This window comes from Dasypus novemcinctus, chromosome 3 (genome assembly GCF_030445035.2).
Source record: "Dasypus novemcinctus isolate mDasNov1 chromosome 3, mDasNov1.1.hap2, whole genome shotgun sequence".
Lineage (NCBI taxonomy): Eukaryota > Metazoa > Chordata > Mammalia > Cingulata > Dasypodidae > Dasypus > Dasypus novemcinctus.
The window spans coordinates 68,004,792-68,021,920 of NC_080675.1; the positions used below are offsets into that span (position 1 = coordinate 68,004,792).

Consider the following 17,129-nt stretch of genomic DNA (forward strand, 5'->3'; position numbering starts at 1 on the left):
ACTACTCTTAAACTTGTTTTTTATAAAAGCCACTATTCCTCCTTCAAATCATGGGGGGAAAGTATGTAAATTAAAGGTAACGTTTAAAAATATTTGTCTTTAAAGGCATTCCTCAATGAAATGTTTTCTTTTAAGCATCCCTTCCTGATTCATCAAGAAATTGCATACCCATTTTCTGCTTTCCTTTTTAAAGAATCCTGTTCTTTGAGGAGTGTCTGATGTTCATCGTAAGCATTCAGAAGCCTGAAAAGGAAAAAGAAAAAAAATCTTCTAGACCATACAAAAGCCAAACTTTTGTTTTTAAAGCTTTTATGTTATTTCCACCTGGGGAAACAAAACGAATGTTTCAGTGAACGTGCATTGGTTTTTTTGGTTTTGTTTTTTTTAAAATAAGCCAAGTTGGCAATCCTGCCCCAACCACCTTTTTTTAAAATTTATTTTCTTTGGGAAACCAACCTCCCATGCTCTGTCCACACAGTTCAAATGGACATTAAGGAATACTATATACCCCTGAGGAATGATTAGTTCAGAGATGAGCATATGACTAAAACCATTAGTGAGTTCCAGAATTTTCTGACTGGGCTATTGGAAAAGACCTGTTCTCTGTACTATGATAGCTAAAGCTGCAGGGTTGTTAACCAAGAGCTAAATGAATAACTTAAAAAATAAATTCTGGGCGGTGGACTTGGCCCAGTGGTTAGGGCATCTGTCTACCACATGAGAGGTCCGCGGTTCAAACCCCCGGGCCTCCTTGACCTGTGTGCAGCTGGCCCATACCCAGTGCTGATGTGTGCAAGGAGTGCCGTGCCCCACAGGGGTGTTCCCCGCGTAGCGGAGCCCCAAGCGCAAGGAGTGCGCCCTGTAAGGAGAGCCTCCCAGCGCGAAAAAGTGTAGCCTGCCTAAGAATGGCGCCACCCATACAGAGAGCTGACACAACAAGATGACGCAACAGAGAGAGACACAGATTCCTGTGCCGCTGACAACAACAGAAGCGGACAAAGAAACAAGAGGAAGCAAACAGACACAGAGAACAGACAACCAGGGCGGGGGGGGGGGGGGGCATAAATAAACAAACAAATAAATAAATAAAAAGAACTTGGGACTTCAAAAAACAGTTGTCAACCAAAGCCAAAAAGTGAGTTTAAAATCATGATTTTGTTTCCCTCTTTTAGAAAAACAAAGGAGGGCTTTTTTTTTTTAAGTAATCATAAACCTGGACACAGAAAATTAAAATTTCTGTAGAAATGAGGGTGATACTTTATATATACATACAACTTACTTCACTGAGCAGTATGCATAAAAATATACTTAATTATTTAATAATAACCAGTACCATTACTCCTGAAAAGTTCAAAGGGCTATAAATTATTTTATTAACACAACCTGTTTGAATGCTATGCATTAGGCACTTCTGATAGACTAATAATCTCTTGAACCCTACAACTTTGTGAATTCAGTCTTCAAAACTTGAAAACTTAATTTACCAAAGTATCAGAGCTAATATGTAAGCCCATATTTCTGACTCCAAAGTTAATTCTTACCAATTCACATCTAAGTTTTCAATTCATTTCTTTCATACCGTGACCTTTTTAAATTTCAAGCACAACAATCTGGCTCCTCATATTCAGGCCCTTCATATCTATAAATGCAGATGCCTAAATGGCATCTTTGTGTTGGTCCCTCCAATTCAGTCTGAATATTGCCAAGTTAAAATGATATGTTATTTTAATCTCACTGATCAAAACACTCCAGTATCTCCCTCCTGTCCACTGCCTACTGCATAAACTGTAAACATGGAGTCTAGCTTTCAAAGCACAGCACAAGCAAAAGACATCACACGTTCACTACTTCAGAAAACTTTCCAATCAAGCAGATGTTACTTTTATATGCACTTACATCAACCACTCTATCCTCTCCTCAGCTTATCAGAATCCAGCAGTAATTAAATGAAGCCCCACTTTCTCTGAAACATGACAAACCCATTCTGATTCATAGCGATCACAGCCTTCCTTATAGTTAAATGCTACTTCATACATTTATCTATATCCTTTGATTATCATCATCATCCAACTAGACTAAAAGCCAGAATCACATATCTCATTTCTTTTGTAGACCCTCAGTGCTCAATGTACAGTACATAAAATAGTTAAGAGAATGGATGTTGAAGTAGGTCTTAATCCCAGCCCCACAATGTATAACTAAGTGACCTTGGGAAACATGCCTAACCTAAGCTTCTCCTTCCTCATCTGTGAAAAGAACCACCCATTACTCCTCATAAGACTGATGAAAATTACATTAGGTAACTCACATAAAATATAACATGATGCCAAGCAATCAATAAATACTAGCTATAATAGTTTAACTAGAATTTTACACAGCCATCAAATACAACACAGACACACACACTTCTCAGTTTATCAACAGGTGTTTTGATGGAAATTATTCTAAATAAGAGTAAAGAAACCACATGCCTAAAAGCATGCAGAAATGTTCTGAGGAATGTTTCTACTCTTCTGTAGATATTCTAGCAATTTAAATCTTAAAACTTTTCCCAAGTCCCCTAGGAAACCCTTCTACCACTCAACTTTCAGCCTTTTAAATGCAGAAATTGAGGCCATTAGGCATGATCTTTAGAAAGACATCCATTGTTTTCTCCAATATCAGGTAAGACGGGATTCCTATTCCACATTCCCATGCACACCCTTCTTGGTCTACTTACTAAATGTTTATATGTTTCAAGACTCAGTACTTAACCTACTTCCCTTTTCACTGGATTGCCGTTTTTTGCCTTCTCTTAAAACGCTCTTCGTTTAAGTTACCATGTTTTGTTTTATTCCCCCCCGCTCTGTGTCCATTAGCTGTGTGTTTTTCTGTGACCGCTTCTACCCTTATCAGAGGCACCGGGAATCTGTGTCTCTTTGCTGCATCATCATCTTGTGTCAGCTCTCCGTGTGTGTGGCGCCATTCTTGGGGCAGGCTGCATTTTCTTTCTCACTGGACAGCTCTCCTTATGGGGCACACTCCTTGCACATGGGGCTCCCCTATGCGGGGGACACCCCTACATGGCACGGCACTCCTTGTGTGCACCAGCACTGGGCGTGGGCCAGCTCCACGTGGGTCAAGGAGGCCCAGGGTTTGAACCGCGGACCTCGCATGTGATAGGCAGATGCCCTATCCATTGGGCCAAGTCCCCTTCCCTAAGTTACCATGTTTTAAAGGAAAGACAAACCACACCCTTTTCCTATTCAAGTACATAGACATTTACAAAACTGAATTTACTTCCACATATATCTGAGCAATACGTAATCTAGGCAAATGTTTTTTAGTTTAACAATGTACTTATTTTTACTAGGAAAATTCCAAACCAAAAATATCAATGCTAACTCATTTGCCATTCAAATAGATAATATAATTAAGATCTTACTTATTCACATCTGAACCAAAATCTTCAAGAAACTCCACTTTTCTCTGAGAAAATGTAATTCTCATCTTAATAGGCAATGAACCATGTATAGCTTTGTCAAAACAATTCAGGATGTTTTCTTCATTTTGTTTGAGGTCACCACTATATTCCATTTCAAGTAAATTGAGGTATAACTTTGTGTTCTCCTGTGTAAAAAGCAGTTATCAATATTTCTAAAATACTTTGATTAGAACATAGATATTTAAAATACCTTATGTCTCAATTTGAAAAATTCAATACTGACAACTGTATTATATTAAAGACAATTTGCTAATATTTGGGTGAAAAACATATCACATTGTATCCTATCCTGGGTTTAATATGACTTGACCTACCATAACAATTACAAATAAAACATAAAAAGATAATTCCTATTGTTTTCAATAATTAAATCTTTCCAACTATAAGTATTTTAAACTGCAGCTAGAAGCAAACTGTTATTTATATCTGTTTTAAACACATCTGGCAGTCACTAAAAACCTAAGAAAGAAGAAGTTTCCTATACACTGTCTTTTATCAATAAAAGGAAATATTTAGGAAACGGAGAATATTCTCAATGCTACATTTCCTACAATGCTGGGAACTTCCATCATTTTGCTTATAAAATGTTCTCCAAGGTCCTCTATGCTATATAATAATTGGGAAATGTGTTGCAAGATTTCTAAAGGTCGTAAAAATAGAAAGCATCACAATCTCTACACTTTTTATCCATTTAATTCATAGTAATTCAAAGAAAAAAGAAAAAAATGAATGGCAACATCAGTTTAGAGGGACTGTTGTCTTCATTTAGTAATAAAATATATTACATAAAGACCAAATCTGTCATCACAGTTGCCATGTGAAAAAAATTTTTACCATGGTTTTGTTACGGAATACATTCTTAAAATATAAAGAAAAAATACATACTTTGTCTCTTTCAACTGCTTCCAAAAGCACCTTTCTTGACTTAGGAAGGTTTTTTTGTATTTTGAAAAGATGTCGGGCTAGTTTGATGGCATAAAACGAAGACTCATTATTTGATTTGGCATTTTTAATGGCATCCTGAAGCAACTGTTCAGCTTCTTCCATATTTCCATGCCGTCGTTCTAAACTTACTCTTCGCAAACGAACCATTGCCAATCCTAGAACACATTCTTCAAATGTTCTCAAGATATTCCTGGCTTCGTTAATATTACCTAGAAATAGTTATAAAATGTTTATGCTTTTGTTGTAAACTTCTGAAATATTGTTTACACCAAGTTTTGGCAAATGAGAGCCCATGGGCTAAATCCAACCTTCCACACCTATTTTTGTAAATAACTGCAATCAGTCATGTTCATTTGCTTATGTATTGTCTGTGGCTGCTTTTGTGCTTCATTGGCAGAGTAGTTACAGATAGACCGTATGGCCAGAAAAGCTTAAAATATTTACTATCTAACCATTTATAGACAAAATTTGCCAACTCAGCTTTACACCATCCCTCTTTAATTCATTCCCTGTATATTTACCCCAAAGTAACTTAAAATCCCCAAAATACCAACTGAGTTTCCTTATTCTTACCCTGCTGTTCCTCAAAAGCTGCCCAAAGCATATGCACCATGGGTTTCTTTGGGAGATGAATAGTGCAAGCTCTGCTGAAAACATGCCTCACTCCTTCAATACTGTGGTTTTCCATGTACTTGGCATACTACATATAGAAACAGAGAAAATACTGAATAATTTACAGTTGAGCAAGCCATTAAATATGTGACAGAACGATAAAATTCTATTTTTAAACCCATTCAGCACCTTTATTGAACCACTAGACTAGTTTCTGTAAGGAAGGACGAAGAGAGGCAACGAGGTTGGCATATGCAGCAGTCAAATCTGGTTGCAAGCAGACCATCTCCTAATGCAACAGATATAGTTATATGAACAACATTCAACAGAAGTACAAAAAAGGTTAGTCACTAGATCAATGTTTATAATATAGTCAAGTTTAAGAGCATATAATTTTCTTACCTTAATCCAAAATTCCTCATAGAGAGCACATGATATCACACATCTTTCAAAGAGAACCACAACTCGTTCATGAGTCCCATTTTCTATTTCAAATTCTAAGTATTCTTTCCAGTTTTTCAGCTGTGCCTTTTCCAATGGCTTCACATGAAAATAAGGTCTCTTAATCTATAATATGACATGACAATGAAAGTAAACCAATACCAACAATCAAATATGCATGAATAATGTCATTTAAAATATAAATGTAACTAATCAGAAATTTTAAAAGATCACAATATTTTAAAGTCACATGTCTTAAATTACTTAGACTTTATGAATCACTGCAATGGAATTTGTTTTCCATATTTTCAGTCATTTTAATTACACAATTTTTTAATTTTCAGGCAAATTTATTTCTTTTTGAATATTTAAAAATTGAAATACAGTCACAGAAAGCAGATTAATAACTGCCTTACAACCAGGGGTGAAGTTAAGAGTAAATGACTAGAAAGAGGCAAGGGAACTTTTTGGGGTGACTGAAATGATCTATATCTTGCTAACACTCATTTTGCCATACACTTAAAAAGGATGCATTTTATTTAATGTAAAGTATAACTCAAAGAAGGTGATAAAATTTAAATAATTATAATTAAACAGTTGAACTCAAGCATATAACTGCAAATCAAGTAAGTCTCAATTCAACATGATTCTAAAATAGGCCATGGAAACTTGATAATGGTAGCAATAAATGGAACGTCGTAAGTTATTTAAATAAGCTAAAATAGAGAAGTAACAAAAACATGACTATCAAAGCTGAAAAAAATTCTATTCCTATCTTATTATTCTGAAGATTATTACAAAACAAAACTTACACCTTCTTCAAATGTCCATCTTTTACTAACTTCATGCTCATTATAATTAAACATTTCTTGATGAATTTCAATGATTCTATGTCTCATGTTTTCTATTTCAGTAATTAGCTTAAGAGGAAAAGAAAAATTTAAATTAGAAGTTACATACTGAAAATTTCCAATATCACTTGTGTTTACCATTTAAGTATTATCCACAGAAACTTTTATCTTAGAACAGTGGTAGTTCTTAAAAAATTATGTATAATTTACAATTAACATTAGATTTGTAAACAAATTTGTGATAAGCTACTTCCTCATCTGTTATTTTAAACAGGATTAGTAGATCAAAACCTAGGTAAAATATTCCTTCTAGACTAAGTTATTTCCAGTTATTTACTAGTAAACACTAGTAAATTAAATGCTCTACTATAAATCTATATTTCATCTATAGCAACTAAAAAGTACCTACTTGTCTTAATCAGAAATTTAACTTTAAAGGAGGTACAAGTCAATGGACAAAGAACCAGCCTTAATCTAAAACTATACTACACATGAAGTCAAGGAATAAAGGTCTAGTTTCTTATGCACTGAAGGACTTTTGGATAAGTCTAGTTACCTTTGCTGGATCAGTTATATCTTCAATTCCTGATGGTAGATCATCACCAGGAGGACCATCATCACCACTGTGTCCGTTTACAGAAGCTAATTCTCTTCGAAGCTGGATAAAATGCTCACCAGTTAAAAGATCTCTAGGTAAATTATTCTGTACATGTTCTTTAAATCTAAAGGAAGACAAGAAAAATACTTCAAAAATTTGAATACTTTTAGATCCCTACTACACATTATTCTTTCGAAGGTCTGATTAAAACAAAACTACACCCTTCTCCTTCCTTTTTATAGTAAAAGCCTACCACTTAGAACAGTCTACACACATCTTTATTTCCTTCCTGCCTTTGCAGTGAATGGAGAAGGCAAGGAGACAAAGTCAAATTCCAGTTCTGTCAGTTGTTAACTATGTGACTTAAAGCAAGGTTCTCCTTTTTCTAAATCTTAGCTTCCTGATCTATAAAATGGGGACAATAACAGCATGGAGGAATAAAATATGGATTAGAGAGGACTTACTGGTATTCTACTATAGAACTGTTGTGACTCTATCAATGGAAGAAACAATATCACTGATGCAGAGACAGCAGCCATGGTAGTTGCTGAGGGCAGGGAGAGGGAAGAAGAAATGTGATGTGGGGGCATTTTCAAGACTTGGGAGTTGTCCTAAATGATACTGCAGGGACAGATGCTGGACATTATATATCCTGCCATAACCTACACTGAATGAACTGGGGGAGAGTGTGAACTACAATGTAAACTATAATCCTGGCAGTGCAGCAGTGATCCAAAATGTTTTCACTAAATGCAATGAATGTGCCACAATAATCAAAGCAGATGTTGATGTGGGAGGAGTGGGGGGGTGGGGGGTGGGGTATATGGAAACCTCTTACATTTTTTAATGTAACATTTTTTGTGATCTGTGTATCTTTAAAAAAAAAAATTTTTTTTAATAAAAACTTACTTTGCAAAAGCTACTGTAAAATTCAGTGTTACTCTATATAAAGTACCTGGCACTTATACATAATCAACAAATATTTGCTGTTCCCTCCCTACCTCCAAACTCTTCAATCCATGCAGTCTGTGCCCACTACTCTGCTGAAATTGCCCTAATTAAGGTTACTAATTAACTCATATGCAAAAATAAACGAACATTTGTTTCATAACAACTCATATACAAAATTAAATGGATACTTGTTTCATAGCATAGCCTCCATCCTAATAACGTTTTCAATAAATGTTGTTAACCACACCTTACTTTTAGAACCTTCCTCTCTTGGATTTTGAGTTACTACTTTTTTGCCTGATGTCCAAAGCCTCTACATGTTCTTCAATCTCCTTTGAGGGCTCCCCGTTCCTACCTGCCCCAAAATACTAGTAGTCCTAAAGATTCCACTCTCCATTTCAGTCTATTTTTATTTAACTTTCTGGCGAATCTCATCAATACTAACAACTTGAAATAATACCCATACTGTTATGACTCCCAAAACTGTAACTCAAGCCCAAACCTTTCTTCTAAATTCCAAATGTATATCCAATTGTCAACATTCTGCTTAGTTTTAAGCAAAAAGTTTTGAAAAAAATATTTTATCCACACATGCCAATTTAGATCAACATAAATTTTAATCAACATCTCAATCTGGATGTATTATAGGAACCTTTTATGCAATATCTCTCAAACCAAGTGTATCATCTTCATCTACTAATGAATACCCTCAGCATTTCTTAATCTTGATTAATGGTACTGGTGACTACTAAGTTTTCCAGTCCTTTCCACGTAGCTTATTTCTTTTATTCTACAGGATTAACAGGTCCTATTGCTTCTACCTTCTAAATTCAACTTCATGCCCTCCTCACTTCTCACCCAGATAAACATAAACTGGTCTTTCAGCCTGTAGTCTCAGAGCTCCCAAATCCAACCCAACACAATGAGAAGTGTTTTAAGAAGCAAAAATAAAAACAAAATAGTTAACACAAGCATATTCCTTTCTTGCTAAAATTACTTCCAAAGCTTTCTATCCCGCATTCAGGCTAAAACTGAATCTCCTTAAAGTGTTCTTTATTCTGACCCAAGCCTACATCTTCAACCTAATTATTAGACATGGTCTCACATGTACCATATTCTCCAACATTATGGAATTTTTTTCCAAGTTTCTTACAATTGATTTAGGTTATTGATTCCTCTAAGAAATTCCTTCTCATTTACAAATGAATTAAGACTTTCACAAATGTATACAAAAAAAAAACAAGGAAACAACTCTCCAATGTGTAGTATAAAAATGAACTGATTTTATATTCAGATATTAAAACTCAAAATTGTCATCAGGATATATGATAAGAAGCTTGAAATAAGATAAAATTGAAACACTGTAACTAAATTGCTACATTATATAGAAACTTCTTTTAAAATAGTGATAAAATGTGCATTTAAGCAGTTATTTTTCATGAATTTATTTTACTATAAGCAAATGCTTATTCAATAAAGACTGGCCTAGTGTCTGTGTTGGGACTTATTCCTAACTATGTTATAGGACACAAAGGATTAAGCGTGAGAAACTGACACACATCAAGAGGAGAGGAGACATAAATTTAAAACTGTTGGGGAGTGGAAGTGGCTCAAGTGGCTGAGTGCCAGCTTCCCACAGATGGGGTCCAGGGTTCAATTCCCAGCCCCAGTACCTCAAACACACACACACATACACACACACACACACACACACACACAGTTATTAGTACTAAGATAAATGTAAATAAATAAGGTACAGTGATGTCACACTGACAGAACAGATAACTCGACTTAGGTAGCTAGAGAAAGTTTCTCAAAGTGGAAATTGGACAAGTATTAGTCATAAAAGTATAAAACAACATGGCCCTTTGGGAAATTACCAGTATTTGGGTATGTCTAGAGCTTAGGAACCAGCAAGGCTAGACCTGAAGTTATACCAGACCACAAAGTCCTCATGCTAGCTAAGGAGGAGTTTAGAAATAATATTCAGTGTATATCCAATATACAAGCCTACACTACAGAAATATTTCTATTATATCACACTCAGAATTACTTTTATTTTTTAACACATGCCTTTCCCTGTACACTTTTGAGCAACTTGAGGGCAAATCCATTCATACGTAGCTTTTATGGTTTTAATCCCTACAACCTAAATGACATAAACTAGACCACTGCAAGTACTAAATAAATTATTTTAAGTAAGGACAGTATGTTGGGCAAAAGAAAACATTTGAGTGATTCTCAATCTCAAAGCAGTTACAAACTCTGACTTATTTACACAAACACTACTTGAGAATTTGCTATAAATTGATAAGGAAAGTGGATCTCAATGTTAAGTGGGAAAAAAGAGCAGTATGTGTAATGCAATCCCACTTATCATTATCATTTTAAAAGCCTAGTGGGATACTCATTCGGAGGGGAATATACCAAGAACTCTGGGACCACACTGTCTAGGTTTCAATATCAACTTCCAACCACTTACTAATATTGTCATTTTCTAAAAATTTCTGTCCTTCACAGTCCCCACTTCCATAAAGTAGTATGAGGTTTAAGTGCATTATAAAGCACCCAGAACATAGTAGCAAACACTAAGTGCCTGCCAGCCATATATTTTTTTCTTGCCATAGGTAAGTTCTTGGAATCATAAAACTTTAAGAATTTTTTGATTTATGAAAAACATATTTCAGCTCATAAGGCTTTTAATTACCTTTGTATTCATTTGTTCAACAAATATTCATCAAACGACTCTATATGTCAATCCTTGTGCTAATAAAGGATTTCAGGAAGTGTTTGTGTAGGTCATAAACCCCTGGAAACGTTCCTACCTTGTCTATTTAATCAAAACCAGAGAGTATAGTCGCAACTTTCATCTCCGGAAAACAGATCCAGAATACTTTCACAAATGCCTTGCAAAATCCTCTACATTTTGTATTAAAGAAAAGTTTAGACAATCACTTACTTAAGAAGTACCTTAGTTTACAGGATTTAAACACACTATTACTTTTAAAAATGATGACAAAAGTATAAAAAGTATGGCAGTTAATAAAAGCAAAGACTTATCTATACATTCCTCATACTTTCTTGTTCATAAAGACTTCATGAGTCCATATCAATGAAGTACTTTGAGTATAAACAGACAATAGAACTCAGAAATTATAACACACAGAATTAACAGTACTCATTAAAAAGAAATGATTGTCTGGATCGTCTGAATATAGGACTTAAATAAAATATATTCTTTTCTGTTTTGGTTATAATGTGATATATGAATCCCAAGAATGTATATTTAATAAATCATTAAATTCTAAATATGAATGTACTATGTCCCAGACACTGTGTTAATTTAGCAGCATAAAGATAAAACTAGACTCTATTTTCTCATTTCTTTGCCACTCTGAAATACCTGACATAAAAGACAAGATTCCTATATTTCCTGACCTAAGACTAAGGAGAGCTGGCCATCTAAAACAGTAAAATTCATGAATGGTTCACAGGGTATAAAGAACACTGTCAAATTTTAAAAGTAATAAATTGTGATTGTCAAGCAAGAATTACAATTTGTAATTTTTGTACCCACCTAATAGAATCTTACATAATATTTCAAAAGATTTATAATCCTCAATATGAGGAATTAATTATCCGAGTAAACAAAGATTTTTTTAAAATTATTTTTCTACGTACCTCTGAAAATGATGACTATATAGTTGTGTTGGAATACCAAGAATACGATCATATATAGCTGTAACTTCTCTTAGGTTTCCCTGTTCATTTTCCCAGTTTATGTACATTTCCCACAGCCTGTCAGATCGGAAATCTGTTCCTGCAGCTAGAACGGCATGCTCAAAAGTTCTGCAAAATTAAATTACTCTTAAGTTACCTTTCCAAGATAAAATCACTTTTAAAACAGTATTTCTAAATTATAGAAGTTCGGCTAAATTAAAATTACTTTCAACTGCCTCCCATGCAAATATGGATTAAAAGGAAAAAAGAATAAGGTGTGAAAAAAAAGTGAAAAAACAAAGGAAATAAAATCTAAATGTATTTTTTATCTAATTTTATATTACATAAGTTACAATGGAAAATGTACATATGGCAAAGATAGAAGAAGTCACAGTGGAATCTTCAGTATTTGTGAAACTTGAAATGTTTGTTGAATAGGTTTATTTAAAGCACAAGAGAGAATTAAAACAATTAAGAATTTACAGAGGGAAGTGGATTTGGCTCAACTGATAGAGCGTCCACTTACCATATGGGAGGTCCAGGGTTCAAACCCAGGGCCTCCTAACCTGTGTGGTGAGCTGGCCCACGCACAGTGCTGATATACGCAAGGAGTGCTGTGTGCCAGGCAGGGGTGTCCCCCGTGTAGGGGAGCCCCACACGCAAGGAGTGTGCCCCACAAGGAGAGCCGCCCCATGCGAAAAAAGCACAGCCTGCCCAGAGTGGCACCACACACACAGAGAACTGACGCAGCAAGATGACACAACAAAAAGAGACATAGATTCCCAGTGCCACTGACAAGAATGTAAGCAGACACAGAAGAACACACATCAAATGGATACGGAAAGCAGGCAATGGGTGGGGGAGGGGAGAGAAATAAATAAAAAATAAATCTTAAAAAATAAAAAGAATTTACAGAAAGGCAAATTTTATCTCGGCTTAAGGAATAACTTTTTAGCAATAAAAATTATCCAATAAAGAATATAGTAACCTTGTAAGGTAATGAGAATTATACTTGTATTTAAGAACTCTCAAAAGTTCTTCCTGATTCTAAAATTCCATAATTAAAGTTTATAACAAAAATAGGAATTTTAAAATACCTAACTTATTTCAGAAGATTTCTGTAAGCAATTTTAATCACTGGATTCAATATGCCAACAGGATAATGATTTTAAAACTTTTAGAAATGTGTTTCAAAATAACTATCTTAAAATCAAAAGGGATTCAAACAGTTTAAAAGCTCTAATAATTTCAAATAAAACAGGAAACATAAATTCTAGTATTAGACTGGCAAAAAAATGCAAAGAATATTTTTGTAAAGGGACAATGCAACAGTCATTTGCTTACAAGATATCAAAAGAAACTAGGAAGCTATAGTAATTAAAAGTGGCACTGGCTTAGTAACAGAAAAAATGATCAACAGAACAGTATCAAAGAAAACAAAATGGATCAATGTGTAAGTAAAAATTTAGTATACAATAAAGGGGGCATTTAAATCAATGCCAAAGAGCAGGACTCTTCAATCAATGGAAGAGAATAAAAGGTAATTATCTCACAAGAGATTCAAATTAAATGCCAGAAAGATGAATGACTTTTTTAAAAAGCTATTAAAAAACTAGAACACAGGATTTGTGTACATTTCATGAGACAGGCCTAAGGTACAAAACTGTTAAGTCAATAAAAATTTGAAAATTGATCCACATTAAGGATTTTTAAAAATCTAAACAAAGACGACACACCAAAACCTAAAAAAATGTTTAACACATAAAGAATTCAAAGCAAGCGTGTGCACACGTGTATGTGTGGGTGTGTGATGTTTTCAAAAGAGTAGAATAGACATTACTGTCCCTGCAGAACCCCAATGTGACTCAGGAAATTAATGTACCAGGAATAGAAAATGGGGGTGGGAAAGGTGCAAGGGACTTCAGAAACTAGGTTTATAGGCAGATCAGATGACCCTTCTATGAAGAAACTTCTTGGCTTAGGGAAAAGAAACAAGGACACCATCATGGGACCTCCCCCCAAAAAACCTGACAGGACTTCCTACAGTAAAGTCCTCTGGGCCAGCTGATAATGCTCCATATAAAAAAACAGAGCTTCCACTCAGCTTTTTAATATCTTATCTTTAATATGAACAGAAATCCAGAGATGAGACATGTCAGAGATGAAAACTAGCAAACAAAAATTTTCAGAGGAAACAAAGTGCTAGGAACAGAGAAAACTATCATTAATAATCTCAAAGAAAGAAGAAAAAGATATTGCACCCATGAAACAAGAATAGAAGGCTATTTAAAAAAGGAATATTCAGAGAATAAGAAAGGTTCTTGGCTATTAAAACCCAATACCAGATAATAAAATATCCAATACAATGGTGAAGGAATTATTTCAAAAACTTGAAGAGATGAAAAACAGGAAGGCCGTGGTAAGAAAATCAAACTATTAAAACAGGATTTCTGATAGCCAACTATTAAAGACAACTGAGAAAAGAGACGTATTAAAAAAAAGGATATCCATCATCATAACATTTCTAAGAACAGAAGGACAAGACCACCCCAGAGTAAAAAGGTCCACTAAGTAAGCACAATGGAAGAGAAAAACACACACACCAAAGTACATCATCATAAAACTGCATTTATACCAGCAATAAAGAGAACATCCTAAAAGCTTACCGTAGAGGAAAATAAGACCATTTGAACAGAATCAGGAAGAAGAATGGTATCAGACATCTCAACAGCAACACTAAAAACTAGCAAAGAATGGAGAGATGCCTTAAAAGCTCTAAAGGAAAAATTATTTTCAATCCCAAATTCTATACCCAGCCATTGACTGTACACTCTCAATAGACTGTATGGCATGTGAATATATCTCAATAAAACTTCACAAGGTATGGGGTAGGGGAACCTCCATACCCAGTTAGACCATACTTTGGGAAAGTTTCAGACATACAAAGTCTATTTTTTTTTTCATCCAAGCATCTTTTATCAAGAAAGTTCTGGGATATACTCCTCTAAAAGGATAGGCATGGACCAAGAAAGAAATGAGATCTAATAAACTGTAATACACAAGGTATGAAACCCTCGAGGGACATAAAGAGATCTTCTAGAATCATGATAATGAGAAATTCCAAGAGAACTGCTGTACAGCAGAACCAGAAGAGGGCAGTCATCCCGATTACAGGAGAGAGGGTTCCTGGAGGGGCATCTCTAAGAGGGACGTGTAAAAAACAAAACAAAACAAAAATCTGACATGTCTGATTATGTGGAAAGCTGTATTTAAATTCTTTTACAAAGCTGATGGAGAATGCATAGAGACTTAAATGTTCAAAGAAACTAGGCAAATGGTACGAAATGGAGGGATAGGAAGGTATAGCAAGCAATAAATTCCAGGAAAAGAAAAGGCTATAAAAAAAAAAAGACAGTACTGTTACACAACCCAGCTCAGCTGTAAAAAATATTTATAGATTAAAAATAATTAAAAAGAATAAAATGAAATGGATTTAATGAAACCTAACCTACAGCTATACTGAAAGAATGCAAGAGTTAGAAGACAGGCCAAAAGTAAAAAATTCTCATCTACCTTAATAAATACATAATACCCACAGCAAGTGATATATAAAGATAAAGCAGAATAGAGATACTATTATAGATATGGTTGAAAATACAAGAGAAAATAGCAAAAATATTTGAAAGTCAACTTTAGAAAGTGGTTGGGTAACTGCTTTTTCTTACAGGCAGTTTAACACCAATATGACACCTGCTCATAAACTGATAAAAATGAAAATTTAAAAATTACACAGAAAAATTCTTAAATAAGAAAATCCAACAGTAAACCAAATGATATGAATAGGCAATTCAAGAATGTCACATAAGCAATATGAAAAGATGGTCAACCAGGAGGAACACTCTAGAAATTTGGAAATTAAAACACCGGGATACTATAAGGTAAAAATTTGGCATGGCTGTAGGAAAATAAGTACTCTCATAACTGTAGGAGTTTAAAATGGACACCATTTGCATGAACATTTGCTAAAACTTAGTGTTAAAACTTGGCTTTTTATTCCTTTTGACAGAAGTTACATTTCTAGCGTGCACTACATAAATAATAACTTAGAGAGTAATTTGCAACTATGCAATAGTGATAAGGATTTGGTCAAAATATAGCACCTTGATATATCAAAAAACATTTTCTTGCAGTAGTTAAAAAAATATGGTAGGGAAAGATTCCAAAACATTTTGTTAAATAAGAAGTCAAAAACAATACACATAATATACAAACACATATCTAAATATATGTGTATGTTAATGCACAGCAATTCTGAAAGGACACACACCAAGCCATTAACCATGAGGGAAGTGGGACTGGGGACATCTTCATCTTTAATACTCATGCATATGTTTATTACATGTAATTTTTAAAATACTAAAAAAATAAAAGTTATAAAACTAAACTTCTAGGTTAGCAATTATTATTAGTTCTATTACCAATACCAGAATACTTTATTTAATTATATCTTAAAATACATTTGAGTATCTATGTTTCACCTACCCTCTTATTGTACTGTTTGTCTCAGGATCACCAGGTTCCAGTGTTTCTTTTAAGAAGTTTATATAATGTATCCAAAGGTCAACACTAAGAGGTATTGCCTGAAGCCCCCGCCGATAAACCTAAGAAGAAAACAACAAACTGTACTTCAAATATTTAATTATTTCTTAAAAGAGAGGCAACACTGTGTTATCCGGTGAACCTTAGAAATACTAATTACTGGAATTTTGTTTAAATAATCTACCATTACCATTTGGGTGGAGGTTGGATAGAACATGGCAATGTTCTGATCCCCACGTGCAGAGTCTTGATCTTCAAAGCGCAGCAGTCCCTGCATTCTGACCGGGTTGTGTGGGCAGGCTTTGGGTTACAGACCATAGGGCACAGACCCATTAGAGCATCAATGACAGCGTCTGACCAAAAATGCAATAAGACGTAGCAAATGTGACTAGCAAACCAACTATATTGTTTGGAAAATGAGAAATAAATGTAAGTGAGAGAAAAGCCCTGCCCTACTTGTTAAGCTGCAGTGTAATACAGAGGCTTGCACTGCAAAGCTTGACAAACTGTAGAGGTTTAACGCACCTGCCAACAAAGAGAGAAAATATTAGCTACAAATGCCACAAGAGTGACAAATGCAAATAAAATACCCTATAAAATTGTTTCACCATAAATGGTAGGTACTGCCAGCCAAAAAAAAAAGTCTTTGTTTTGTTATTATTTGGCTTACAGTACCTAATGAAGATAACTTTATTCAGTGATGTACATACCTCATCTGATTGTTTAATGTTGTCATGCCGCTTTTCAAGGTCTGCATACTTCTTCCAGTAACCATAGCAATATGGGTAGTGTATGAAAAATTTGTCAAATGCTTTCCTGGCAGCCATCAAATGATTCTGATAAAAATAAAAACAAGATGTTTAAATATCTTGTTAAGTTTTTGCCAAAAAAAAATTCCTTACAAATATATTATCTCAAAATAAATCGC

At 34.5% G+C, this 17,129-nt stretch overlaps 1 protein-coding gene and 1 non-coding gene across 11 annotated transcripts in view; both read right to left on the reverse strand.

The window, feature by feature from the left end:
* PRPF39 (pre-mRNA processing factor 39) overlaps positions 1-17,129 on the reverse strand; it is a 33,020-nt gene that overhangs the window by 1,225 nt on the left and 14,666 nt on the right. For 3 of the 10 annotated variants that reach the window (XM_071213947.1, XM_071213950.1, XM_071213949.1), the window contains exons 3-14: positions 16,912-17,037; positions 16,658-16,726; positions 16,392-16,554; positions 16,145-16,263; positions 11,564-11,731; positions 6,890-7,055; positions 6,295-6,402; positions 5,444-5,608; positions 5,003-5,129; positions 4,370-4,638; positions 3,425-3,609; positions 169-243 (exon numbers count right to left, since the gene is read on the reverse strand). In XM_071213947.1, the coding sequence (XP_071070048.1) occupies positions 169-243; positions 3,425-3,609; positions 4,370-4,638; positions 5,003-5,129; positions 5,444-5,608; positions 6,295-6,402; positions 6,890-7,055; positions 11,564-11,731; positions 16,145-16,263; positions 16,392-16,478 (1,469 nt within the window). In that variant the 5' untranslated portion in view covers positions 16,479-16,554; positions 16,658-16,726; positions 16,912-17,037. Of the gene's footprint in view, positions 1-168; positions 244-3,424; positions 3,610-4,369; positions 4,639-5,002; positions 5,130-5,443; positions 5,609-6,294; positions 6,403-6,889; positions 7,056-11,563; positions 11,732-16,144; positions 16,264-16,391; positions 16,727-16,911; positions 17,038-17,129 lie in introns of all 10 variants that reach the window. The other 7 variants (XM_071213946.1, XM_071213948.1, XM_071213952.1 and 4 more) reach the window with 3 other exon arrangements.
* LOC111759994 (small nucleolar RNA SNORD127) lies at positions 4,215-4,300 on the reverse strand. Its single transcript, XR_002793810.1, has one exon. It is a non-coding gene; the product is annotated as a small nucleolar RNA SNORD127 (small nucleolar RNA).